Here is a 26506-nt window from a genome sequence, read left to right as displayed (position 1 = left end):
TGAATTTATTAGAAGGAAATAGAGAAGCTCATTTGAACACTGAAGAGGCCACCTGGTAAATTCCTCTTAGCATTGTAGTTTGGACTTCAGTTCAAGCTTCCTGAATTGGATTGGGTAAAATATTACTCCCAAAAACATCAGCTGAAATAGTACATTTTCCGTCACTTCTTTCTTCTGCTTCCCAGATGTTTAGTACTGTGTTCAGTGGTCGATATATCATTCTGTTGATGGGCATATTCTCCATCTACACTGGCCTCATCTACAACGACTGTTTTTCCAAATCTCTTAATATCTTTGGGTCATCTTGGAGTGTACGGCCGATGTTCACTATATATAATTGGACGTAAGTTGCAAAACTAAAAGTCAAAACTAATTCTTTTTATATCCAGCTCTTACTTGTAAGACAGGTGGTAAACTAACCACCCCCTTAGGAAATACTTGGTATTGTCCCTGTTTCAGAAGAATGTAGTGTCACCTCTTAGGTATGCTTTAATCTGAAGTTCTTTGTTATGTGTTCAGCAACTATCACAGAATTAGGACGATAAATTAATTGCATTTATTTATCTGTATACTAAGTATAGATTCTCCAAATTCCCAATTTAGTTGTGTATATTTGGTTAATTTTTCCTTGTGTCTGAATCCTCATCTTTGACTTAGAGATAGGATAAATGTTTGTAGTTTTAAGGGATGGGTTTTTCCACTCCAGTGGTTTCCTCTCTTAATCAGAAGTAAGTGTGACTTTTCACGGTAGGGAGGACACACTTCGGGGAAATCCTGTTCTCCAGTTGAATCCAACTGTCCGTGGAGTTTTTGGTGGACCATACCCATTTGGCATCGATCCGGTAAGTGTACTTCTTTTTCTGTGTGCTATCTCCAAGGTTTTTAATATAGCCCTGAAAAGAGAATTAAAGTGAAGAGTTATTTGGTTTTTATTTTTTTAATTTTTATTTTTTTGTTTGTTTTTTTGGGTCCGGTCGTGGGGCCTGAACTCTGGCCTGGGCACTGTCCTTCAGCTCTTCAGATCAAGGCTAGCGCTCTACCACTTGAGCCACAGCGCCACTTCCGGCTTTTTTCTTTTTGCTTATGTGGTGCTGAGGAATTGAACCCAGGGCCTCTGGCATGCAAGGCATGCACTCTACCACTGAGCCACCTTCCCAGCCCCTATTTGGTTTTTAGTTGACATATTTTTTTTTAAACTTGGATGTATTTGTTCAGTTTATCAGACTATAGAAACCTAAGTACCTTGGAGAGCTGTGTGTATGTGAATGTATGTGTGTGTGTATTTTTTCCCACATTGTTTATTTCTGAGATGGCTAGTAATATCAACTGTGGTAAAAATGAATTTCAAGACTTCCAGTTCTTCATTGATTTCTACTTAATTTGATTTTTCTAAATGTTTTAGTTGAGCTAGGCATTGGTTGCCTACAATCCCAGCTACTTAGGAGGCTTAGATCTCTGAGGATCATGGCTCAAATTCGGCTCAGGCAGAAAAATCTGAGAGCCTCTTATCTCTAATGAAGTACTTTAAAAAAAAAAAAAAAAAAAAAAGCTTCACAGACTTTCCTGCCTGGGCTATCTTTGAACCATGATCTTCAGATCTCAGTCTCCTGAGAATTACAGGCATGAACCACCAGCACCTGGCTTATGTAATATATCATATTTCTTGTCTTCTTTTAAGAGTTCCTCTTTGCTGGTGTAAAAGGATGTGATTGTGATAGTTATTAATCAGGTTTTCTTTTCTTTTCTTTTCTTTTCTTTTTTGTCGGTCATGGGGCTTGAAGTCTGGGCCTGGACGCTGTTCCTCAGCTCTTTAGCTCAAGGCTAGCGCTCTACCACCTGAGTCACAGCACCACTTCTGGTTTTCTGTTGGTTAATTTGAAATAAGAGTCTCACGGATGTTCCTGCTCAGGCTAGCTTTGAACCAAGATCCTCAGATCTCAGAGCTCAGCTTAAGAAAAGTCCTTTCTTAAATACATGAATAATATTTTTCTATTCAAGAATTCTTTGGTACCTTTTGTTTTCTTGGTTATAGATCTGGAACATTGCAACCAACAAACTGACCTTCCTCAACTCCTTTAAGATGAAAATGTCTGTTATTCTTGGTATTGTCCATATGATGTTTGGAGTCAGCTTGAGCCTTTTCAACCATATGTGAGTTATTCTGTTCTCATCATTGTAAAACATCTTTGGGGAGGGATTAGTAACTCAGAACCTGTTTCTGTATTGTAGAAGTGATTTATAAAAAAAATCTCATGGCCGGGCGCTGGTGGCTCACGCCTGTAATCCTAGCTACTCAGGAGGCTGAGATCTGAGGATCACGGTTCAAAGCCAGCCCGGGCAGGAGAGACCGTGAGACTCCTATCTCCAATAAACCACCAGAAAACCGGAAGTGGCACTGTAGCTCAAGTGGTAGAGCACTCGCCTTGAGCTGAAGAGCTGAGGGACAGCGCCCAGGCCCGGAGTTCAAGCCCCATGACCGACAAAAAAAAAAAAAAAAAAAAAAAAAAAATCTCATGGTTGGGCTGGGAAGGTGGCTCAGTGGTAGAGTGCTTACCTTGTATGCCTGAGGCCCTGGGTTCAATTCCTCAGCACCACATAAGCAAAAAGAAAAAAGCCGGAAGTGGCGCTATGGCTCAAGTGGTAGAGTGCTAGCCTTGAGCTGAAGAGCTGAGGGACAGCACCCAGGCCCAGAGTTCAGGCCCCACGACCGGACCCAAAAAAAAAAAAAAAAAAAAAATCTCATGGTGAAGGGTACTGGTAATTCATGCCTGTAATCCTAGCTACTCAGGAAGCTGAGATCTGAGGATCATGGTTCAAAGTCAGCCTGGCCAGGAAAGGCTGTGAGACTCTTCTCTCCAATTAACCACTAGAAAACCAGAAGTGGCTCTGTGGCTAACGTGGTAGCGTGCTCACCTTAAGCTGAAGAGCTGAGGGATAGCTCCTAGGCCCAGAGTTCAAGCACCGTGGTCGAAACACACACACACACACACACATACACACACACACACACACACGAAATCTCATGGTTGCCAGTTGCTGGTGGCTCACACACACGAAATCTCATGGTTGCCAGTTGCTGGACGGACACACACACACACACACACACACACACACACACACGAAATCTCATGGTTGCCAGTTGCTGGTGGCTCACACACACGAAATCTCATGGTTGCCAGTTGCTGGTGGCTCACGCCTATAATCCTAGCTACTCAGGAGGCTGAGATCTGAGGATTGCAGTTCAAAGTCAGCCCGGGCAGGAAAGGCTGTAAGACTCTTCTCTCTCAAATAAACCACCAGAAAACCAGAAATGGCGCTGTGGCTCAAGTGGTAGGGTGCTAGCCTTGAGCTGAAGAGCTGAGGGACAGCACCCAAGCCCAGAGTTCTAGCCCCATAACCACCACCACCAACAACAAATCTCATGGTCTTAAATGAGGACCAGTGGCTTATGTCTATAATCCCTGCTACTCAGATGGCTGAGATCTGAGGATCCAGATTTCAAGCCAGCCTGGTCAGGAAAGACCATGAGATTCTTTGGTTGGTAGTGGTAGTAGTAGTCCTGAGGGTTGACCTTGGGCCCTGGGAACTGTCCCTGAGGAAGGCTAGCACTTTATCACTTTAAGCTACTGTGCTACTTCTGGTTTTCTGGAGGTTGATTGCAGATAATAACTTCATGTACTTTCTTGCCAGGGCTGGCTTTGAACCTCGATATTCAGATCTCAGCTTCCTGAGTAGCTAGGATTACACGTGTGAGCCACCAGCACCTAGACTCTTATCTTCCATTAACTACCAAAAAGCCAAAAGTGGAGCTGCCGCTCAAATGGTAGAGCATTAGCCTTGAGCACAAAAACTTAGGGATAGGCCTGGGAATGTAGCATAGTGGTAGAGTGCTTGCTTAGCATGCATGAAGCCTTGGGTTCCATTCCTCAGTACCTATAAACCAAAAAAGCCAGAAGTGGTGCTGTGTCTCAAGTGGTAGAGCACTAACCTTGAGTAAAAGAAGCTCAGGGACAGTGCTCAGGCCCTGAGAGTATATGTATGTCCTTTAACAATTTACAGTTGTAATAAAAATATTTTTTAAAAAATCCTCAGCAATTTTGTCAAACTGAGTGAATTATTTCTCTTGTTTTTGTTGTCATAGATTGAACTTTCTGGTAGACAGAATTGTGTGAGAAATCTTTTTTTTTGGGGGCAGGGGTCTAGTCGTGGGGCCTGAACTCTGGGCCTGGGCGCTATCCCTCAGCTCTTCAGCTCAAGGCTAGCGCTCTACCACTTGAGCCACAGCACCACTTCCGGCTTTTTTCTTTTTTGCTTAGTGGTGCTGAGGAATCAAACCCAGAGCTTCATGCATGCAAGGCAAGCGCTCTACCACTGAGCAACCTTCCCAGCCCCTTGTAGGAGAAATCTTGTGAGCATTCTGTTCCCCTCAGTGACGAGGTAGCCCTGGGTCTGTTTATTCTTACATTTTCTTTCTCTTTTCCCTTTTAGCTATTTCAAGAAGCCCCTGAACATCTACTTTGGATTCATCCCTGAAATAATCTTCATGTCCTCTTTGTTTGGCTACTTGGTTATCCTTATTTTTTACAAATGGACAGCCTATGATGCTCATTCATCTGAGAATGCACCAAGCCTTCTGATCCATTTCATAAACATGTTCCTCTTTTCCTACCCGGAATCAGGTTTTCCAATGCTGTATTCTGGACAGGTGTGTCAACTTAAAGGAGAGCTGTCATAGATAGTTACCCTAGGTCAAAAAGTTAGATGAAGACTCCTTTTCTATAGTGTTTGGTTTTCAGCCCATGTATCTAGATCTAAGTTCAGACCATCCTCCTTTGGCTTTGGAGAATTCACTATAATTTCTGTGTTCAGAAAGGATGTAGTTTAGAATTACCATCTATGGGACAATTCTGGGACTTACAATATCTGTTGATCATTTTTGAGAAACCAGATATTCGTATTCATAAATTGATAAGAAAACATTGGGGAAAAATTGTGTTGCATATTGATTGATGGACTTACATGTGATGTGCCTTATTCTTAACTTTGCAGAAAGGAATTCAATGTTTCCTGGTAGTGGTGGCCCTACTATGTGTACCTTGGATGCTGTTGTGTAAGCCACTGATCCTTCGTCATCAGTATCTGAGGAGGAAGCATTTGGTGAGTATATTCCTACACTGGAATTACTAGGTTTTTTTTTTTTTTTTAAGATCAAAGCAGTTCCCCAAAGTATATAATTAATTTTCAAACATCTGTATATTCTTAAAATGCATTTACTTTGTATCCCAGCATGATCACTGGGCCTGCGGAAGTAGAGAAATACATATTTGTTGCTCAAACATCTGGATTCAGCCTTTGAGTGGCTGGGGTGGAGAGAATAAACCATGTGTCTGCTATCTTTTGTGGTCATGATTTACTCATACTGTGCTCAGAAGAATCCAGTCCTGTTATATGCAGCATCAGCCAAAGCAAGGCTAGAAGAGCTGCAGACGATGAAACAACTCATGTGGTTTGCCTGGGCAACCACAGGACTGATGCTGGGACATTTTCTTTTAAAATGAGACCATGATACTTTCACTGAGCAAAACATCCGGGAAAAAGGTTTGGTTTAAGGCACACTGATTTTTTTTTTCCTTTTAAGAAACAGCGTACATACAAGTATTTACTAATGTATGTGTGCATATGTTGGCCAGTGTTCAATATTGTGTAATTTCTGGCTATCCAATAATGCTTATTTACTGCACGCCTGGGGAAGCCCCAAAGACCTTGTTGCATGATATTCATGTGACTGTAAGATTATTCCTGCTATTGGAAAGCAGCTGAGTTACAAGACCGTCCTTCTCCCTTTTCTGACCATCTTCATCCTTCCACGTACCCTCCATTCGTCTCCCCCTTTCCCTCCCTCCCTCTTTTGTTTTCTTCTCCTTTCTTTTCTTCCATTCACTATCAGGAAGGGCAACCTGTGGAGGCCCCAGTCAGCCCAACCCCGAGCCAACAGGGACTAGAGGCAGCAGCGGCTGCAACAGTGAGTGCATTAAATCCATCACCCCAAACATTTTGTTTAAAGAGGTGGCAAACAGTGCAGCAGAATTCTTTTTTAATGCTATTGAGAGCATGGCACATGTGTGCCCTCAGGAAGTGTGTCCTTGTAACTCATTGAAACACTGACAGAAGAGCTTTCCACCTCTTAAGAGTAGATTCTGGTATCGTCTTTACATTGATCTAAAATTTCTGTTCAGATATGTAAGTATAGTCCTATACATGAGAGCACAGTGCATGTTGTACCTCTCTGAGTCCTATCATCTTACTGTAAAGTGGCAGCTCTTGCATTCATCCACTTTTGTGTCTGCATTCTGTGACTATGAACTGGAGATTTCTCAGCACGGAGGATAGAACATCTCTGTGATTCTTGAGTTGATTTCCCTGTACTTTAGAATTCTGTGTGAGAGATGCTTGGACATTGGTCCTTTTTAGCATTGACTTACCCTTCTAGAATGGGAGTGTATACTTGTTCCCTTTATTGTAAGACTCCGAAGCCCTCACATCTTCAGCTGTTTCATTGAAATCTCTCTCCCACGTGTCTTGTGCATGCTATACATCTGGTGTAATAACCAAGTTCATGTTCTGTCTTCATCTTCCTTCCTTCTGATACTATCTTGTGATTCAGTAACAGCACTTTCAACTTCAACACATTTCAGTATTTGCTCTGAAAGATATCTTTTAACCATAATATTATACTAATATCAGCCTAACTCATTCTGGATTTGTAAAATCTCACTATTAGTGATTACTTATATACTTCCATGCTCTGGTAGCACATACTCCTTTAAGGAAAATGAAATGTTTACATGGATAACCGCTTTTTTCCATTATGGGCTCCTGATCATTTTAAACTTGGAAAACTGCTTAGCCATCCTACTAGAAAAGGGATGATTTTTCTTTTTTCTTTTTTTTTTTTTTCGGGTGGGGGGGAAGATCAGCAGGAATTTCAATCTTGCTGCTTCAAACTATTTTCCAGCAGGGACTTACTTTCTCCTTCCCTATGAATAAAAAATAAAAGCACACAATACCTGTGGCTGATGGTCTTCCCTCATACTGGTCTTTTTGCCAGTCTCAGCATCAGAAGGTGCTTCTGAGATGGTCTTGCTGCTTTGAAGTCTAGTACTTCTTCTGTGACAGACTGAGTTAATATCCCCAGTTTGCAAACCATTATATTCCTTTAGCTTGTCCTCTTGGGACAAGAAGATGTTGTTCTTGCTACACTTGAAGTCCTTTTGTGGACTTCTTTTGAAGAAGAAATTCTTGTTATACTTGAAATCCTTCTATTTATTTATTTATTTATTTATTTTTGTTGGTTGTGGGGCTTGAACTCTAGGCCTGGTTGCTGTCCCTCAGCTCTTCAGCTCAAGGCGAGTGCTCTACCACTTGAGCCACAGCGCTACTTGAAGTCCTTCTTTTGGGAGTGGTCAGATGTCATTTGTGCCTGACCTGGAAGTATTCAAACTATAGTACTTCCAAAATCTGACCAAACATCTGAATCACCTGGTAAACTTAATTTGTTCCTTAAGAGTATTAAATTCTTAAGAGCATTAAATAAGTGGAAGAAATACAAGAGGCTTATGATTCATATTAATTCTCACTCAGAAAATTTCCTACTGACATTAAATAAAATGCAATAGGTACACTTGGCTAGAGGGTGCTTATAGTACTAACCACAAAGAAACCTTCATCCCTGCTATGTTCTCCTCTGAAGCATTGTTAACAATGAGGAACTTTGTATCTGTCTATCATCTGTGTGTGTGTGTGTGTGTGTGTGTGTGTGTGTGTGTGTGTGTGTGTGTGTGTGTGTGTGTGTGTGTGTGTGTGTGTGTGTGTGTGTGTGTGTGTGTGTAGAAGGAGAGAGATGTATGGAATTGTGTTTTGGACTATAACACTTTTAGTAGTATTGGGGTTTGAACTGCACTTTAGACTTGTATACCCCTTGAATTTTTTTAGTTTTTTTTTTTTTTTTAGAACTTTAGTTTATCTTAGAGGGTGTTTCATAGTGGTACTCACTTTTACAGTAACCTGTAGAATAGTCTCTTGGATTACCAAAATTATGGGAGCACTCTTGTCATTGATGGATGTGTTGGTTTTTCCCAGTTATTTGCTATTAGAAACTATGATACATAATTAATCCTTGTCCATACATACTTTGTTAAAGCTTTCCAGCAGTACCATTATTGAATCTCAAGGATGCATGTGTTTTACATTTTGATATGGCCTTCACTGTGATTGTACACTTTACGCTTGTAAAAATAGTAGTTTTTTATTTTTTGCCAGTCCTGGGGCTTGAACTCAGAGCCTGAGCACTGTCCTTGAGCTTCTTTTTGCTCAAGGCTAGCACTCTACCATTTGAGCCACAGTACTACTTCCTGCTTTTTCTGTGGATGTGGTACTGAGGAATAGAACCCAGGGCTTCCTGCATGCAAGCACTCTACCACTAAGCCACATTCCCAGCCCCAAATAGTAGTTTTCTTTTCTTTTCTTTTTTGTCAGTCATGGGGCTTGAACTCTGGGCCTGAGCACTGTCCCTGAGCTCTTCAGCACAAGGCAAGCATTCTACTACTTGAACCACAGCACCACTTCTGGTTTTCTGGTGGTTAATTGGAGATAAGAATCTCATGGACTTTCCTGCCCAGACTGGCTTTGAACCATGATCCTCAGATCTCAGCCTCCTGAGTAGCTAGGATTACAGGCATGCATGAACCACCAGCACCTGTCTAAGATAGGAGTTTTTAAATAAAAATTTCCTATGTCCACCCAAGACCTAAAATATTTCTAAAAATAGTATTTGAGAATCTAAAGAGTAGCTTCCAAGGTGATTCTAATGGAGCTGGTTCTCTGGACAGCATGTAAGGACCACTGCTGCAAATGCTAGGGGTCTGAGCGGACAGTGAGCTGTGGTAAGCAGGGCACCTAAAAAGTGAAGCTGGAGAGGAGGACTATAGGATTCTGGTCAAACCTGCTTTCATACTTTGGGTGCTGCCATCCAGAACAGCTCTCTACATTGTCCCTAGACAGAAGTTATCTGAAGTGTAAAAAGCAGCCATCTCCTATTATTTATTTATTTATTTATTTATTTATTTATTGTTCTAGTCCTGGGGCTAGAACTCAGGACCTGGGCATTGTCCCTAAGCATGTTTGCCCAAGACTAGCACCTCTACCATTTGAGCCACAGCTTCAGTTCCAGCTTTTTGGTGGTTAATTGGAGATTACAGTTATAGGCTTTTCCTGCCTGGGCTGGCTTCAAACTGTAATGCTCAGATTTCAGCCTCCTAAATAACTAGGACTACATGTGTAAGCTACTGGCAGCCAGCTCCAAACACATTTTTACTTTGCTGCTATTTTAACCCAATTCGTCCTGGATTTTGTAATCAGAGAACTTTTACATCAATGAACACCAAGAGTTTTGTTTATTTAATTTTTGGGGGGGGCGGCATTTTGCGAGAAAGAGATCTGGTATGGGAGTTTGAAGTTAGGGCCTCAGGATTACCTGGTTTGCTTTCTTTTCTTTTTTTCTTTCTTTCTTTCTGTCTTTCTTTCTTTTTTCTTTTTTCTTTTTTTTTTTGTTGGTCATGGGGTTTGAACTCTGGGCCTGAGAGCTGTCCTTCAGCTCTTCAGCTCAAAGTGAGTGCTCTACCACTTGAGCCATAGCATCACTTCCGGTTTTCTGGTGGTTATTTGGAGATGTGTCTCACAGAGTTTCCTGCCCTGCTGAACCATAATTCTCAGATCTCATCCTCCTGAGTAGCAGGATTACAGGTGTGAGCCATCAGTGCCTGGCTCCAGCCTAACTTTTGGTTGGTTATTTTTGGAGATAGAGTCTCACAGACTTTTCTGCCAAGGATACCAGGCAGAATCTCAGCCTCTTGAGTACCTAGGATTACACTTGTGAGCTGCCAGTGCTGAACTAAACCCAAGTGTTTTTTTGTTTTTGTTTTTTTGGGTCCAGTTGTGGGGCCTGAACTCTGGGCCTGGGCACTGTCCCTTAGCTCTTCAGCTCAAGGCTAGTGCTCTACCACTTGAGCCACAACGCCACTTCTGGCTTTTTTTCTTTGCGCATATGTGGTGCTGAGGAATCGAACCCAGGGCCTCTTGCATGCAAGGCAAGCGCTCTACCACTGAGCCACCTTCCCAGCCCAACCCAAGTTTTTGTAAATCGAGTTGACTTGAAAATTCTGTGTATAGAGATCCTGCTGAAGACTGAAGAGCAAACACCAAGTCAGCATCTGCCCATATGCCTATAGAGGAGTAATTTTTATTTATTTATTTTTTGGTGCCAGTCCTGGGGCTTGAACTCAGGGCCTGGGAACTGTCCCTGAGCTTCTTTTGCTCAAGGCTAGCACTCTACCACTTGAGCCACAGCGCCACTTCCAGCTTTTTCTGTATATATGGTGTGAGGAATGGAACCCAAGGCTTCATTCATGCTAGGCAAGCACTTTTACCGCTAAGCCACATTCCCAACCTAGAGGAGTAGTTTGAACATCATATATTCTCTAGCAACAAATGATTATACATAAAGTTGTGGGGAGGATGGAGGGAGTTGTCTTCCTTGACTTAGGGAGTCCTTTATCTTAGTAAGAAACCCAGTACCTATTTGAGAGAGGTTGCTGGAATTCTTGAGCTTCTGTTGAAACTTACCAGATAAACTCCGCCTTGTCATTTGATTACCCTCCCTCTTAGAAAGTCTAATCTTCATTTGCAGTAAAACATGGCCACTGCAAGCTTTATGGATGAGCTGCACTTGTTAGGAGAGTCTTCATATTCAGTTTTTGATCAGGGTGAGCCTGGTGCATCTTGGTGAAGCCAGATGAAGTGATAAACGCTGGTTACACCTGTGGGGGCTGGGGCAGGGTTGGGATGGGAGCAGTTGTCTTCACCACAACTGTTCAGTGAATTTTGCTTTTGTTGTTAGGATGTATGCCTTTCTGAGGTTTGTATGTACTAACCATCACCCTTCCCCACCTCACAGAATGTCACTTTAAAGCCCAGGCAAATTCTACTCTTTCTGTTCATCTGTGTAGGGAACTCTCAACTTTGGTGGGATCAGGGTGGGCAACGGACCAACAGAGGAGGATGCTGAGATAATTCAGCATGACCAGCTCTCCACCCATTCAGAGGACGCGGAAGAGGTAAGATCCAGCGGTGTGGGCATCTTCTCCTTCCAGCTCGGTCGGGTCAGCCTAGTCTTGTTTTCCTCAGAGGCTCACTTCAGTCTTCTCCTTAAAAAAAAAAAAACAAAAACTAATAGTTGGTCACCTTCTGGACCACTTAGGGCACTACAGCTGGCCTCACTCTTAAGCTCCAGGTGTTGCCCAAGGAGCCTGAAGCAGTTTTGCTCTGCTCTTCTTGATTTTCCTGTTGCCTGAAGTACTTTGCATGTGACCTTAGTTACTAACTGCTCTCCTTGGCCCAGGCAGCACCTAGTGTCCCAGCTATTGTTACCAAAAGCACAGAGAGCATAGGATAGCTTCTTCATCCCTTGATCCTTCTGAGAATTATTCTACTTAGACTGCTTACCAGCTGTAATCACTGATACTTTTTAAGGCCTACCTCTCTGGTATGTTCTTATTGCAGATATTTTGTTGGAGCTTTTTTTTGGCTTTTTTTGCTGTTGTAGTTACTCGCCTTCTTTTTATAGGGAGAGTGGAAACATCAGGTTAGGCTAGTCTTTCTTTAAGTCATTACCTCCATCTCTAGTTATTGAATCCACTCTCCTTGCCCAGCTACTCATAGCACAAAGCCTCCAAACTTAACTATTAAATCTCATCCACTCATCATATTCTTTTTAAAATAAATAGGATAGAAATGAGATGGAGGATCCAGCTTGGGCTGTTAAGTCTATCTGCCCACTTTGACTCTGATTTTTTTTTTTTTAATGCCAGGTATCAGGATACTTTTTAAAAATATGTGACTTAATCCTCTAAATCCCTGTGTGTGCTAACAAGGCCTGCTTCTGACATATTAGCCCCATTTAATATTTCCAATCCTTCCCGAGGTATGTGCTTATAACTTGTGACCTTGTTTGTGGCGTGGCATCCCACTTAAGTGTCAATTTGTGTTTTCAAGCCTACCGAGGATGAAGTGGTAAGACCAAAGCCTTCATGTTTATCTGGGGCTTCTCTTTTCCCATCCTTGTGATCACTCTGCTGTCCCTGCCACACCCTGGGGCCACACATACATGACCCTGTGCATCGTGCATCTCACTGGCCATTTCTAACCAGTTTGTGAGCCTGTGTTCTGACAAAGCTCATCTCCATTAACTGCATCTCATGCTGGTCATCTCTGTCTTTGTGTCATTGATTTTGCTGATCTAATACCTCTGAGAGTGGCTTTGAAGGAGTTGCAAGTAATGTCTGCACTGGCATTCTTGAAATGACTCCTCTCAGGGTTAAGTCCCATGGGCCTCCACCTTCCTCTCCTGTGGTAGCTATCTCTGCCCTGCTCCTCTGGGTGCTTATGAGCAAAGCTTACCTTTCCTCCCTGTCTGATATGCAGTCAGCCTCTTCCTGCTGCCCTCATCAGCTTGCTGATGCTTCAGCTTGAGACCGTATACCCTTGCTTAGAGTCAGTTCTGCCAACATGTGACCTAGGTGAGAAGTAGACAGCTGTCAAAAGGAGGTTTTGCCTCTCAGGTGCATCCTGGGAAAAGCAATCAGTCTGAATGGAAAGAGTTCATACAACAGGCACATGTGGAAAATAACAGAATGGAAAGAAATTTGAATTGTTTAGGCTATGTCTAAAGTACTGAGCAGTACTTCATTTAGCAACACACGTTTTTGAATTGAGTTTTTAAAAGGCCTCGCTGCACTGTTTGCGTCTTTCCCCAAAACTTCTCTCTAAAATACCTAGAATTATGAACTCTACCTTTCCCTTTCCTGGCTCTCCTGGTCCTAAAGGGCAGAGGGATGGAATGGGGAAAAAAAAAAAAAAAAACCTTTGCTGTTCTGTGTAAAAACAGGCAGTACGTGCTCTTCATGAAGTCTGGAGAGGCTCCTTTGCTGGCATCAAGGACATCCTTTGTTCCTGGACCGCTCGTCTGTGCAGTCGCTGGCTGACCTGCCTTGCATGGTGGGGGGTTGGGGGGGCAGTGTTCCATGTTGGGGAGGAGCCCAGTCCTCTCCCAGTACTACCACCTCCAACAATACTGCTGTGAAAATATCTTTTTCATTGAGCACACAATTCTGTAGTTATTATCAGAATGGTTCAGCCAGCCATCTAGTACCAGTGTCCTCATTTGTAGCCATATCCCTAGGAGTTGGGCATCCAAATAAGATGGGCTAAATTCAGCCTTCCAGCCTCTGGCCATCCAGCCTGCTCATGGATTCAGTGTCCCTTGGCTTCCTCAGTAATCATAACTGGTAATGGAGTTTGAACTTAGCCTGGAGCTATTCAGCTAGCTTGCTGAGCTGGCACTCTACCCCTTGAACCATGCATCCAGCCCTGCTTTTTGCTGGCTGTTTTGGAGATGGAGTCTTGAGGACTTTTCTGGCCTGGCTTTGAACCTTGATCCTCTGTATCTCAACCTCCTGAGTATCTAGGATTACAGGTATGAGCCTCTAGCACTCAGATAACATTTTATTTTATTTTATTTTATTATGGCCAGTCCTGGGGCTTGAACTCAGGGCCTGGGAGCTGTCCCTGAGCTTCTTTTTACTCAAGGCTAGCGCTCTACCACTTGAGCCACAGCACCACTTCAGGCTTCTTCTATATATGTGGTACTGAGGAATCGAACCCTGGGCTTCATGCATGCGAGGCAAGCACTCTACCACTGAGTCACCTTCCCAGCCCAACATTTTATTTTTATCAGGCAAATTTAGAAAACTGATAAGTTACTTAATGATTTGAAACAAAACAGATTCTTTTGGAGGAAAAAAATTTCAGCCTACTAGAATTTTCCCACTTTGCTTGGCTGTGAAAACTATTTCACATAGGGCATTGTTCCCTCTCCCTAGGAGGCACTCAGCCAGCTGCAGACCAGAGCCAGGTCCCTGGTATCTGAGAAATCTGTAACTACACAGCAAGAGTCAGTGTTCCCACCCCCACTGTCCTCTTCTTACCAAGTACATTCACCAGCCCATCTACGCACTCGCCCATCCATCTTTGCATTCCTTCACCTCCATGTGTCAGGCATTCACTATGTGTAGTGCTGTAGAAACAGAAGGCAAACAGTTGTTGCCTTTAAGGATTTCCCAGGCAGAGTGTTGGAAGAGCCAGGGAGACAGACACGATAGATGTGTGCCAAGGATGCTGTGACAGCACAGAAAAAGCATCTCACAGACACCGGGGTGAGGAGACCAGAAGAGGAATACTCTTAGGGAGCAAGTGCTGAGCTCAGTTTGGCCAAGCAGGAGTCTCTGGAGAGAGGAAAAGAAGAAGATAGACCCACCAGTGTCCATAGTGTTCCAAAAATGAAATGAATCTTTGGGTTGCTTGGCACATACTGTGTTGAGCAAGGGTTCAGTTTGGCTAGAACAGGCAGGGGTTGGGGGACTGCGTGAGAGATAAGAATAGAGATTGGCAGGGACCAGCTATAAGATTTTGGTCAGCCAGATGCTGATAGCTCACGCCTGTAATCCTAGCTACTCAGGAGGCTGAGATCTGAGAATAACGGTTCAATGCTAGCCCGGGCAGAAAAGGGCAGAAAAGTCTGTGAGACTCTTATCTTCAATTAACCACTGGAAGTAGCGTTGTAGCTCAAGCGATAGAGCTCTCTCCTTGAGCTGAAGAGTGCAGGGATAGTGCCCAGAGTTCAAGCCCCACGACCGACAAAAAAAAAAAAAGATTTTGGGTCATTTAGGGAACAAGCTCTCGGACTCATGGAGCAGAGGCTGACACTGATCTAAGCACATGTGCACTGCTGTTGGTGAAGTTGTAGGGTTGAATGGGGGAGAACCAATCTGGAGGTCTGGACAGCTTGTAGTCAGAAGTGATTCAGGAAAGAACTGGGCAACTTAAAGGAAAATACAGCATTTATAGAGGGAATTGGAAGGGAAGGTTCAATTTGAGACACTACCACAATAAAAGCTAATGATCCGGGGCTTTGATAAATGTTATGGGTAAGAATGAGATGGATTCCCAGACTTGGAAAGAGACGTGGAGCAGCAGTCAGTTTGCAGTTGCTGAGTTTCACTTGGTGCTGTTAGGGGTGGGCACCCATGGTATGCCAGGAGATGCAGCACAGCAGTACAGAGATGGAGATGTCCATTTAGGAGTCACTTCTGAAGTGACCATAGTGGCCGGAACGCTAGGCAACCTTGAGGCTTAGAGAAGAACTGTGATGGAGATAAGGAATTTCCAGGGAGATGGGAGGAAGATGAAAGGGAAGCAAGCGTGTCTAGGTGGTGACAGACATAGACTATTAGATTAAGCACTGGGCAGTGCTTCCTCCTAGGAAGAGCCATTTTGAGGGTTGAAGCCAGAGTGCAGAATGAATGGGTGAGATAGAGAACGCAGAAATGGGAGCATGCACCTCAGAGCTACTTACATTGTGCTAGGCCAGATTTCTCATGTAATTCTCACCTTGCCTGAGAAAACATGCCCTGATTGCAAAGCAGAAAGATGGGAATGAAGAGGGGTACTGCCTAAAAGGAAAATTTCTCCCCTCCTCCTTTCCTGTTTTGTTTTTGTTGTTGTTGTTTGTTTTACAGAGAAGTAGGAGCAGTACTTGTTTGAATTCAGGACCTCTTGCTTGCTCAGCTGACACTCTATCCCTTGAGCCATGCCTCCAGCCCTACTTTTTGCTGATTGTTTTGGAGATAAAGTTACACTGACTTTTCTGCTCACTGTGGCCTTGAACTGCCATCCTATGGATCTTAGCCTCCTGAGTAGGATTACAGCTGTGAGCTACTACTATCCAGCTTCTTTTTCTTTTTAATTTTTTATTGTTGTTGTTTTTGTTGTCAGTGCTGGTACTTGACCTTAAGGCCTAGACACTGTCCCTGAGCATTTTTGCTCAAGGCTAATACTCTACCACTTAAAACACAGTTCCACGCCTTGTTGGTTTTTTTTTTTTTTTTTTTTTTTTTTTGGTGATTAGAGATGAGAGTCTCATTGACCTTCCTGCCTGGGTTGGCTTCAGACCCTGATCTCTGATCTCAGGCTGCTGAGAATTACAGGCATGTACCACTGGCATTCAGCTTTTCCTTTTCTTTTTCTTTCCTTTTTTTTTTGGGGGGGGGGGGGGGGAGGGTCCGGTCGTGGGGCCTGAACTCTGGGCCTGGGTGCTGTCCCTCAGCTCTTCAGCTCAAGGCTCTCTACCACTTGAGCCACAGCGCCTCTTCCGGCTTTTTTCTTTTTGCTTATGTGGTGTTGAGGAATTGAACCCAGGGCCTCGAGCATGCAAGGCAAGCGCTCTACCACTGAGATACTTTCCCAGCCCTTTTCCTTTTTTTTTTCCTCTCTTTCTTTTGTTGGTCCTAGGTCTTGAACTCAGGGCCTGGGTGCTGTCCCTGAGTTGGTTGTTTTTTTTTTTTTTTGCCGGTCATGGGGCCTGAATCTGGGTCTGGGCACTGTCCCTCTGTCCCTCAGCTCTTCAGCTCAAGGCTCTCTACAACTGGAGCCACAGTGCCACTTCCGGCTTTTTCTGTTTATGTGGTCCTGAGAAATCCAACCCAGGGCCTCATGCTTGCAAGGCATGCACTCTACCGCTGAGCTACCTTCCCAGCCCCTGTCCCTGAGTTTTTTCACTCAAAGCTAGCACTCTACCACTTTGGCCACAGTACCACTTCTGGTTTTCTGGTTAAATTGGAGATAAGAGTCTCATGGACTTTCTTGTCCAAGCTGGCTTTGAACTGCAGTCCCCAGGTCTCAGTCTCCTGAGTAGCTAGGGTTACAGGCATTAGCCACAGAACCTAGCTCTTTCTCTTTTTTATTAGGAGAAATTTGAGTAGAATAAAAATACTGAAAGTGGTCCTATTGCCACTGAGCCTAGGAATAAAGATCTGGGCTCCTAGTAGAGCTCTGGACTTTGCTTCCTCAGTCCAGGCAGCAGGGATAGGAAAGAACTCATTTCAGCATTAGGGGGACTTATGTAACTAGGGGTGTTAGGTTTCTTTAGTTTTTAGGGTAAGAAGCTTAAAGAGAGGAAAAGTCCAGAAACTCATGGGGTTAAACAGATGTGAGAGGAAGCGAGGCATATCACATGCTGGGGCTGGCCCCTCTTCCCACTGGCCTTGTCCTTACAGCTTTATGGTATAGACCCTGATGACAAATAGACCCTGAGCTGAGGGCCAGGGCAGCTGGCCGAGCCTTAGGAGCTTGTAGGGCCCAGGGCTATGCTAGGCTAGCCTCTGAGGAGCAGCTCTGGAAGTGGCCACCACCTCCTGGGCTTTGGCTGGCTGTTGATTGCTCTACCTGGTGCTTCTAAAACATTACATGTTTAGAAAGCTGCATAACCCGGATTGTGCTTGAAGCAATCCTAAAAGCGAACTACTAAGTGACAACTTTTTTTTTTTTTTTTTTTTTTTTTTGTCAGTCTAGGGCTTGGATGCAGGGCCTGGGTGCTGTCCCTGCGCTTTTATGCACCAGGCTAGTGCTCTACCAATTTGAGCCATAGTTCTCTACTTCCAGTTTGTAGGTGGTTAATTGGAGATAAGAATCTTACAGACTTTCCTGGCCAGGCTGGCTTCAAGCCACATCCAAAGATTTGAGTCTCCTGAGTAGCTAGGATTACAGGTGTGAGCCACTAGCACAGCCATTTTTTTTTTTTTAATACAGGCTCTCCCTGTATGGCCCAGATGGTCTCCAACTTTTGATCCTCCTGCCTCAGCCTTCCGAGTGCTGGGATTGCTGGCATTCAGCGCCATGCCTGGCCACCCCCTTCTTCTAGAAATAATACTTGATATTGAAAGGAAAATGGAAAGGAAGGGATCCTGCGGTGGTAGTGGGGATAACACAAGATAAGCTAACCAGCTATCTATGGGAGAATCTTAAGACTTGTATAGAAATTTTCCTGGGTAATCTTCAGAAGTCACAAAAGAAAAAGGAAACTGTCTTGGCCTCACAGAACTGTAAAAAGAATGAGTCTGTGGAGAATTAGACTTCTGCAGGTATTTTCCAGCCTGTCTGTGCCTGCTCTTGCCACTGCCACATTCCCTGGTTTTCATTTCCCAGCTGGCCTCACCTTGAGGTAGGAAGCAGCGGGGTGGGGACCTCTGGCAGCCCTCTCTCCACTGAGCATCCTTGCTTGGCCCAGTGTGTACCCTGCTCTGGAGTTCAGCGCCCAGCAGGAAGAGTACACAAAAGTTGGGAAGGATCTCATTAAAATATGATCCAATGTGGTTTGTTGAGAGGTTGAGAGTCCTAGGGTTGAGGCTAGACCAGGCAGGATTTCTGGAGAAGTCATCGCTGCAATCACCTAAGGTCAACGTTGGATGCTCTTGGCTCCTCTCAAGGTAAGATGTCAGCATGAGGAATGTGGTCCTCTGCCCTGGCCTCATAGAGTCTCTCTGATTTCCTCCCACGACAGTTTGACTTTGGGGACACCATGGTCCACCAGGCCATCCACACCATTGAGTACTGCCTGGGTTGCATCTCCAACACCGCATCCTACCTGCGGCTCTGGGCCCTCAGCCTCGCTCATGCACGTGAGTATGTTTTGCTCCAATTCAGAGCTGCAGGTTTCTGCTTCTCTGGCAACTCCCTCAGCTGAGTGAGGTCTTCCCAAGCATGGAAGTCACATAGGGGTTCTGGAATTATTCCAGCTCCTGAGTCCAGAAGAAAGAGTATAGAGCAGAATCAGCACTTATGCCAGGTCAACCATCCATGGTGATACCACCAAAACTGAAGGAATTCAGGATGCAAGAAACCCTCCAGGTGAGGGATAGCAGAGCAAAATAATGGTCTATAGCTACCTCTTGCCAAACTGAACTAGGCTTTGTGTCTCCCCACCCCCCCAGAGCTGTCTGAGGTGCTTTGGACCATGGTGATCCACATTGGCTTGAGTGTGAAGAGCTTGGCGGGAAGTTTGGCCCTGTTCTTCATCTTCGCCGCCTTTGCCACCCTGACTGTGGCCATCCTGCTGATCATGGAGGGCCTCTCGGCCTTCCTCCACGCACTGCGGTTGCACTGGTGAGGCCAGCCAGGGTGGGGTGTGCAGGGGTGGGTGGGTCCTTGGCTGAAGGGAGTGAACAGCTCTCCTACATGGAACCCATGGGAAGAGCTGACCCTTCACTGGCTCTTGGCAGCACCCCAGAACCTTCCTTGGCATTGAGCCTTGGAAAAAGGCCACAGTGGATCCCAGCTCATCTTTTTCTGGGTTCCAGGAAGAGTTCCCTGTGAGTGTTGTTAGGCTCTCACTCTGCCATTATTATTATTCTCTGGCGCCTACAGGTCTAATGTGTATGAAGTTTTTTGTTTTTGTTTTTTATTTTGTTCTGATTTACAACTTCTGTTCTCAGAGCAGTACATGCAGTACAGAAGTAGACAGTCCAGGAATGAGCTAGAGTAACTGCCTCCCAGCTTGTCCCTATACTAGTGCGCTTTGGTTTGGTTAGGACCTGGCAGCTCTACCGTGGGGTAGGAGCTCCTGGTCCCCTCATGTAGCTGGTCCCTCAGAAGGGCAGACTGAGGGGGGGTGTTGGTCTTCTTCACTGTGTGACTCTTAGTGGCTCTGAGAGAAAGCTCAGGAATAGGAAAGCCCAGGTCTTGTCTAAGCTGTGATCTCAAATCAGCTAGAGGACACTCAGTTAAGTTTGAATTTCAGGTAAACAACATTTCTTTGTATGAGTATTTCCCAACTGTGCACAGAACATACTGATACTAGCTCAAGGCTAGTGCTCTACCACTTGAGCCACAGCGCCACTTCCGGCATTTTTCTTTTTTGCTTATGTGGTGCTGAGGAATCGAACCCAGGGCCTCAAGCATGCAAGGCAAGCATTCTACCACTGAGCCACCTTCCCAGCGCCCAGGTGGTATATATTTTATCTGGCAAACTCGGTCTCCATTTTCTCCTTTATGTTAGGCTTCTCTCTCTTTAGGAGGCCCAAAACCCAGACTCTAGAAGCTCTGGAACATGTTTCTGTAGACATACCTCCTCCCTCCCACCACACACACTGTTTTACAGATGAAGGGGTCACAAACTTAATGACCCTAATCAGAAACCCCAGTTGAGGTGACCTATGGTGGTAGTGATTTCAAGGTCTGACTATTTCTTGTTAGTCCTCTATCATCTTAACCCTGTGAAGTTTCTTCCCGCTCCCCATCCCATTTTTCTCCTGGCCTCTGACAGATTCTCCAAGTGGCTGTGCTAATGATGATGGAAAAAGGAGAAGGGTGAGGCTTCGCTCACCCTCATAGCTTCTGCTGTGCTGCTAGAGGTTGCCTTCTCTGGCCTGGCCCTCTGCTCCGGGCCCCCTCATCTAGTGCGATTGTTTACTGTGGAGCCTGGGTGGCTGGGTGTGTGTGTTTCATACTCCTGGCTCTGCACCCTGTTCTCAGCTTATCAGTGGGCTCTCCCCAGCACACTTCCTCAGCCACTCCGGGTAAGGGAATGTCTGAGTAACCAGCCCGTGATGACTCACTTTTTCTTGCCCTCTTGGCCTCCTTATTTTCCTGTTCATGTCTCTGTCTCCTGAGCCCTAGACCTAGAACAGTGACCACCCTACCTTGATGCCAGCAAACAATTGAGGGCTGTTTGCTTCCTCTCTGGGCAGAATGAGCACTGCTCAAGACTTGAACAGAGCTGTCAGACAGATGGCTGAAGCAGGCACACTGTGTCCTGGGGAAGAGTACCCAGGCTTGGGCCTCATCCAGAGTGAACTGAGACCCTTTTAGATGCCAAGTTTTATTACCAGAAAAGTTACTTCTTCAGATTCACCTATGGCCTTCAGGGGAAGATGTCTCTCCCTGTCTTCCTAAAGGAGTATTGAGTGACAAGCACAGGCTTCTTAGTAAGGCTGCCCTAGATTCAAACCCCAGTCCTGCCATACCAGGCAGGTGACTGTGAACAGACAAAACAGTACCTCTCTGAATCTCCTATGGAGAGAGGACAGTGATCATGTGACAGGGTTGTTGTGAGTAAATAGGGAATGGTGCCCACACCAAGTATCCTTCACATCTTACTCAAGTGTGCTGGAAAGCAGGATTCCTAGGAGAGGACCTGGTTAGGGTACACCAGAAAGAAACTGCTTTTAGCTGCTTAGAAAAAGAAGAGACCCCAAAAGAAACATAGAATACATCTGAATGCTCCTTAGATATAGTTTTCAAGGATCAGACCTGCTGTACATGTTGCACTTTTATTCATTTACCTGTCTTATATTAGAAGTACTGGACAAAAGTGGAAAAATCGCTGGAAACTTCCTTGATGCAGCTTTCAGAATTCTGTCTTTGGAGGGTTGGTGACTTGTGATACGATTGGGGAGTCTCCACCACTAAAAGTGAATGCAATTGGTGGTGATTTTGCTCCCTCTTCTGGCCAAACACAGATGTGTGCTAAAGGTTCTTCCCCATTGTCTAGGGCTGCAGAACCAGAAGCTCAGAGCTGTGTTCTCTGAGGGATGAGGACAGCTAGTCCTGTGCAAAGTGACCCGGGGCTTCACTGCTGGTTTTCCTATCGGCCAACATAGACAACTTTATACATTAGATCCAGAGAAGCAAAACTGCCTTCCCTCAGTCACCCCACCAAAAAGTGGAGTCCCTAGATCTCATTCCTCCTTTACCCTGTCAAGAAATAAACTTTCCTGTGACAGGAATGAGCTCTTTTTTTGTGTGTGTGTGTGCCAGTCCTAGGGCTTGAACTCAGGGCCTAGGCACTGTCCCTGAGCTGCTTTTGTTCAAGGCTAGTGCTCTACCACTTGAGCCACAGCACCACTTCCAGCCTTTTCTGTTTATATGGTACTGAGGAGTTGATCCCAGGACTTCATGCATGCTAGGCAGCACTCTACCACTAAGCCACATTCCCAGCCCTGGGGATGAGCTCTTTTGGGATCCCCTTTAGTCCCTCTTGGTCACTGGATGTTCTTTGCCAAATGGCTGTTCTAGAAGGGGTGATGGAGAACCCCATCTGGCTTCTTGAGGCTCTTCTCACAAGTTAGAAACTGGAGGTATGTTTTAGTAATTGGGCAGCACAGGTCCTGGAAGGTCCCTAAGTCGAGTCAGGCGGTAGGCTGTACAAGGAGAGCTTTCTCTCCAGGGACTCCATGTCCCCTTTCCTAGGAAGCATGCATTTCCCTGCCTCCATGTAATGCGGTAGAGAGACTGATGGAAACTGCTTTCCAGATCTGAGCTAGGAGCTGAACTGAGGGCCACTAGGGAAAGAGGAAATCAGGTTGACCCCTGATAGATCCAAGCTGTTGAGCTGGCGGTAGAGCTCAATGGTAGAGTACCTCACTAATGTGTGTGAAGGCCTGGGTTCCATCCTCAGCATGGCAGAGGGGTGGTGGCTAACCTAAAAAAATCTCCAACCTTGAGCAGTAGCTGGTGGGAAGGGCTGTGCGGAATTGAAGCAGAGGGAGCCCATCTGTCCCTCTCAGGCATGTTTCTTCCTTTCCTCCAGGGAGGAGTCAAGCAAATGGGTACCAAAAAGGGTGACCCCACAGCCATCTGAAAGCCAAGCTTGTGCTCCCCTTGCCCTATTGGGAAGTGAGAATTATGTGTGATTAGCTGACTAGGTTGCCTCACTAGCCTGGGGCAGCACACCCCACCGAGGCTGCCATCTGCCCCAGGCCGTGAGCTGGGACTCGGGTGACATACCTGCTCTCTGAAGTGCATGGTGAAAGAGGGTATGGGAGTTTATTTTTCAGTCATTCACATGTGAGCATTCAGATGGAAGCAGGACCCTACCCCACTCCCCAACACCTCCTCCAGAAGGAGCCTCAGTAGTTGGGTCAGCCAGAGACTCTTTAGACATGCGGGGGGGGGGGGTCTGGGGTAAATTCAGATGCTGGTTTGGAACTGCTCTTGCAGCAACCCTGCAAAAGCCTCATTGACCTTCCCAGCTCCATTGAACTCCCCCTTGGGTCCTGTTTTCCCTGGGAAAGAGGACCCCAGCCGAAGCAGAGGGTGACTGATAGAGCTATCAGGGCTCTTGGAGCCTTAAAACTTCTTAAAACCATTGCTCTGCACCCACAAGTTACCTGTCCCCCAGAACCCAGTGCATCCTCCATCCCTACCTGTTCTTATATGTCATGAGAGTCACAGCATGCCAAGTGGAAACTATGCCTCAGAGCAGCTCTCCTTGGCTTTTGTCTCCTCTGAATCATGCCTGCTTCTGCCCATATTTGGTGGCTCTTTGGCTGCTGGGCAGCCCTCCAGGGTGCGTGCTGGAGGAAGTCCTGCTCCGAGCTTCTTCCTGCCCCTCTGAGTTTGAAAGGCCCCAGAGGAGACCAGCAGGAATGGATGCCCAACAGCCTGGGAAGGGACTAGAGGCCCTGTTTTTCCTTCCAGTCCCCAGAGAAGAATTCTTTCTCAGATGTTTTTGTACTTGGAGAATATTTTTGCCATTGCTTTGAGAAGGCTTCCCCTCCTAACTTCCCCTTTTTCCTGGGAATTTCCTCTCCTAAGCTGAACGACTTCACATTTACTTGTAGTTCCCTTTGAGAACAGTTGTGTTGGCTGGAAGGTGGCTCAGTGGTAGGGTGCTTGCCTTGCATGCATGAGGCCCTGGGTTCAATTCCCCAGAGTTCAGCCCCCAGGGCCAAAAAAAAAATATATTGTGTTTGCCCCCTGGAGGGGCTTCCTTTAGAGGTGGGCTGTTTGAACCTCTGTAAGGAGGACTGTTGGGAAAACGGTTCTCTAGTACCTTCATTGTCAGAAACCTAATGCTTTTTGCACATGCATCTACGAAGACTTTTACCTAAGTATACCCTCTGTCTAGCAGGGTAAAGAGAGAACAAGCTCATCAGTCTTGTTGAACTTTTATTGGGGCTGTTCAGGCTTTAAAAGCTGGTCCTCTACTCAGGAGTCTGAGATCTGAGGATTGCAGTTTGAAGCCAGCCCACGTAGGAAAGTCTGTGAGACTCTTTTTTCTTTTCTTTCTTTCTTTTTTTTTTTTTTTGGTCGTGGGGCTTGAACTCTGGGCCTGGGCGCTGTCCCTGAGCTCTTCAGCTCAAGGCTAGTGCTCTACCACTTGAGTCACATCACCACTCCAGTTTATTGGAGATGAGTCTCACAGACTTTCCTGTCCAGGCTGGCTTTGAATGGCGATCCTCAGATCTCAGCCTCCTGAGTAGCTAGGATTACAGATATGAGCCACTGGCACCCTGCTAGTGAGAATATTATCTCCAATTAAGCACAAAAAAAGCCAGAAGTGAAACCATGGTTCAAGTGGTAGAATGCTAGCAATGAGCAAAACGAAGCTCAGGGACAGTGTCCAGCCCTTGAGTTCACCTCAAGCCTCCCCTGTCTACTTACTCTTACCACCCCCCCCCCAAAAAAAAAACTACTTCTGGCCCTACTGTTGAGAGTGTTGCTCATTCATGAAAGGGTCTTGGAAAAAAGTGGATATGGGACATTTTTCTATTCCAAATGAAATCCCAAAAAGCGTCAAGAAGTTTTTTTTTTTTGGGGGGGGGTCTGGTCATGGGGCCTGAACTCTGGGCCTGAGTAGTGTCCCTCGGCTCTTCAGCTCAAGGCTAGTGCTCTACCACTTGAGCCACAGCACCACTTCCAGCTTTTTTTTTTTCTTTTTGCTTATGTGGTACTGAGGAATCAAACCCAGGGCCTCAGGCATGCAAGGCAAGCGCTCTACCACTGAGCCACCTTCCCAGCCCCAACGTCAAGAAGTTTTTATGAGCTAAGTATGGAGGCATCCCTCTAGTCTCAGCTACTCTGGAGGCTATGACTTGAGCCAAAGAGTTCAAGGCCAGCCTGGGAAACGTAGCATGACCTTGTCTTCAAAAGAAAAAAAAAATCCATGGAATGACCACTTTTCTCTAACTTCTTTCCAGGGTCGAGTTCCAGAATAAATTCTACAGTGGGACCGGTTTCAAGTTCCTGCCCTTCTCCTTCGAGCACATTCGGGAAGGGAAGTTTGATGAGTGAGCCCCCGGGAGGGGCATCTGCCCCAGGTACCCTCTCTCCACCGTGACTAGCTGTGTTCCCTTTTGCCTGTTGTGATCCCTGGGCACCAGGGCCCTGTGTCACCCTTACTATCCCTGCCCCAGCTGTGAGTCATTTAACTAGAGCTGGCCTTTCCTGGGCCTCTCGCCACCCCCAGATTTGTATGTCGTGTACAGATTTCCTAGAGAGAAGCTGGTTCTGGCAGTCATGCCCACGGGGCATCAGCCTTGTCCTCCTAGCTTCCATCCAGCCACAGCTCTTCGCCCTCCGATGGCCAGCCAGTCTGTGGGTCCACTTGGGTGTGCAGAGCCCTCTAGGCTGCTGGATGAAGGAAGTAACCATGTGTTCATATTGACCCACCCCTGCTCCTGCTATAGGAGTTACTGTAAGCCAGTGGAGCAGAGCATGGCAAGTTCTCTGCTAGAAGACAATGCTCTTTACCAGGTCCCAATCAGGTTAGCAAGGGTGGTCCAGGAAGATGGTGTTTTTGTGCTGTTCCCCAGACATGCCCCACTCCCATGCTTGTTAATCAGGAATTGAGCTGGCCCCATCAGGACCAGCATGAGTTGGCCTCTCCCTTAGGATCCTAGGATTCCCCAAACCAACTTCCTAACCATCCCTACATACCCCCTTCCTCCTCTTCCTCTCCTCTCCCACCTCTCCTCATTCAGCACAGTGTAGCCCAGCTGGGAGCACACAGGACGGAGGTCCTGGATAGCTTGCCAGCATATAACTTCCCTTCCTTGGATGCTGCCCAGAGGGCACCAGGGCCCTGCCCAGCAGGGCAGAGGGTTCAGATTGACTTTCCTGGTGGAGCCCCTGAGGCGTTCCGCATCTCTGATCAGGAATTTTGAGTGCAGGGTTGGAGTCATCAAGGCTGGTTCTGCTGGCAGGCCTGCCTTAGTCTGCCCACCAGTCCCCCTTCCCACTCCCACATTGAGTCCTGCTCTCCCAAATGGCGTCTGGGCAGGGAAGATCAGCGTTACATACAGTTTGGTTACTGAAGGTGTCTAGCAGGACTGCCAGTGCCTATGCGGTGAGACCTGCTGCACAGCCCTGCCAAGGGACCACGCCAGCACCCCCACATCCCAGTCTGTGGCTGTGGATCTTAATCATGTGCTGCTGCAGCGGCACTGACTGCTCCAGCTAAATCATCTGCACTTCCTCCCCTGGAAAGGACTCCACCGGCCCGTAATCTCCTCCCACCCAGCTGTTCCTGAGTGAGCTACTGAGCTGCCCAGTACTCTGCCAGGCTGAGATAGGCACTGGCCCAGCTTCACCAGGCACTGGCTCACTGGGAGCTACCCCAGACCTTGTACAGAGTCCTCTCCCCTCTGGTGCCTGGTTTACGCGGTGCCCTTTGCTCTGTTTACAGTGTGCTTTTCAGTGGAGTTCTTTGTCAGGGTCTTGCCCAGACCTTTTGTTAATACCTTCCCATGCTGAATAAAGTGTGCTTGACTCCTCTCGA

At 46.0% G+C, this 26506-nt stretch overlaps 1 protein-coding gene across 8 annotated transcripts in view; it reads left to right on the top strand.

Moving 5' to 3' along the window:
- Atp6v0a1 (ATPase H+ transporting V0 subunit a1) overlaps nucleotides 1–26506 on the top strand; it is a 69943-nt gene extending 43437 nt beyond the window's left edge. For 5 of the 8 annotated variants that reach the window (XM_070027999.1, XM_070028003.1, XM_070027997.1 and 2 more), the window contains 10 exons: nucleotides 186–343; nucleotides 752–842; nucleotides 2033–2151; nucleotides 4489–4705; nucleotides 5050–5157; nucleotides 11064–11171; nucleotides 12109–12126; nucleotides 18509–18626; nucleotides 18939–19110; nucleotides 24927–26506. In XM_070027999.1, the coding sequence (XP_069884100.1) occupies nucleotides 186–343; nucleotides 752–842; nucleotides 2033–2151; nucleotides 4489–4705; nucleotides 5050–5157; nucleotides 11064–11171; nucleotides 12109–12126; nucleotides 18509–18626; nucleotides 18939–19110; nucleotides 24927–25020 (1203 nt within the window). In that variant the 3' untranslated portion in view covers nucleotides 25021–26506. Of the gene's footprint in view, nucleotides 1–185; nucleotides 344–751; nucleotides 843–2032; nucleotides 2152–4488; nucleotides 4706–5049; nucleotides 5158–5947; nucleotides 6023–11063; nucleotides 11172–12108; nucleotides 12127–18508; nucleotides 18627–18938; nucleotides 19111–24926 lie in introns of all 8 variants that reach the window. The other 3 variants (XM_070028004.1, XM_070028002.1, XM_070028005.1) reach the window with 2 other exon arrangements.

This window comes from Dipodomys merriami, unplaced genomic scaffold (assembly GCF_024711535.1).
Source record: "Dipodomys merriami isolate MVZ:Mamm:240054 unplaced genomic scaffold, mDipMer1.0.p SCAF_19, whole genome shotgun sequence".
Taxonomy (NCBI): domain Eukaryota; kingdom Metazoa; phylum Chordata; class Mammalia; order Rodentia; family Heteromyidae; genus Dipodomys; species Dipodomys merriami.
Note: the sequence above shows the minus strand (reverse complement) of the source record. Positions and strands in the feature narration are given on the sequence as shown.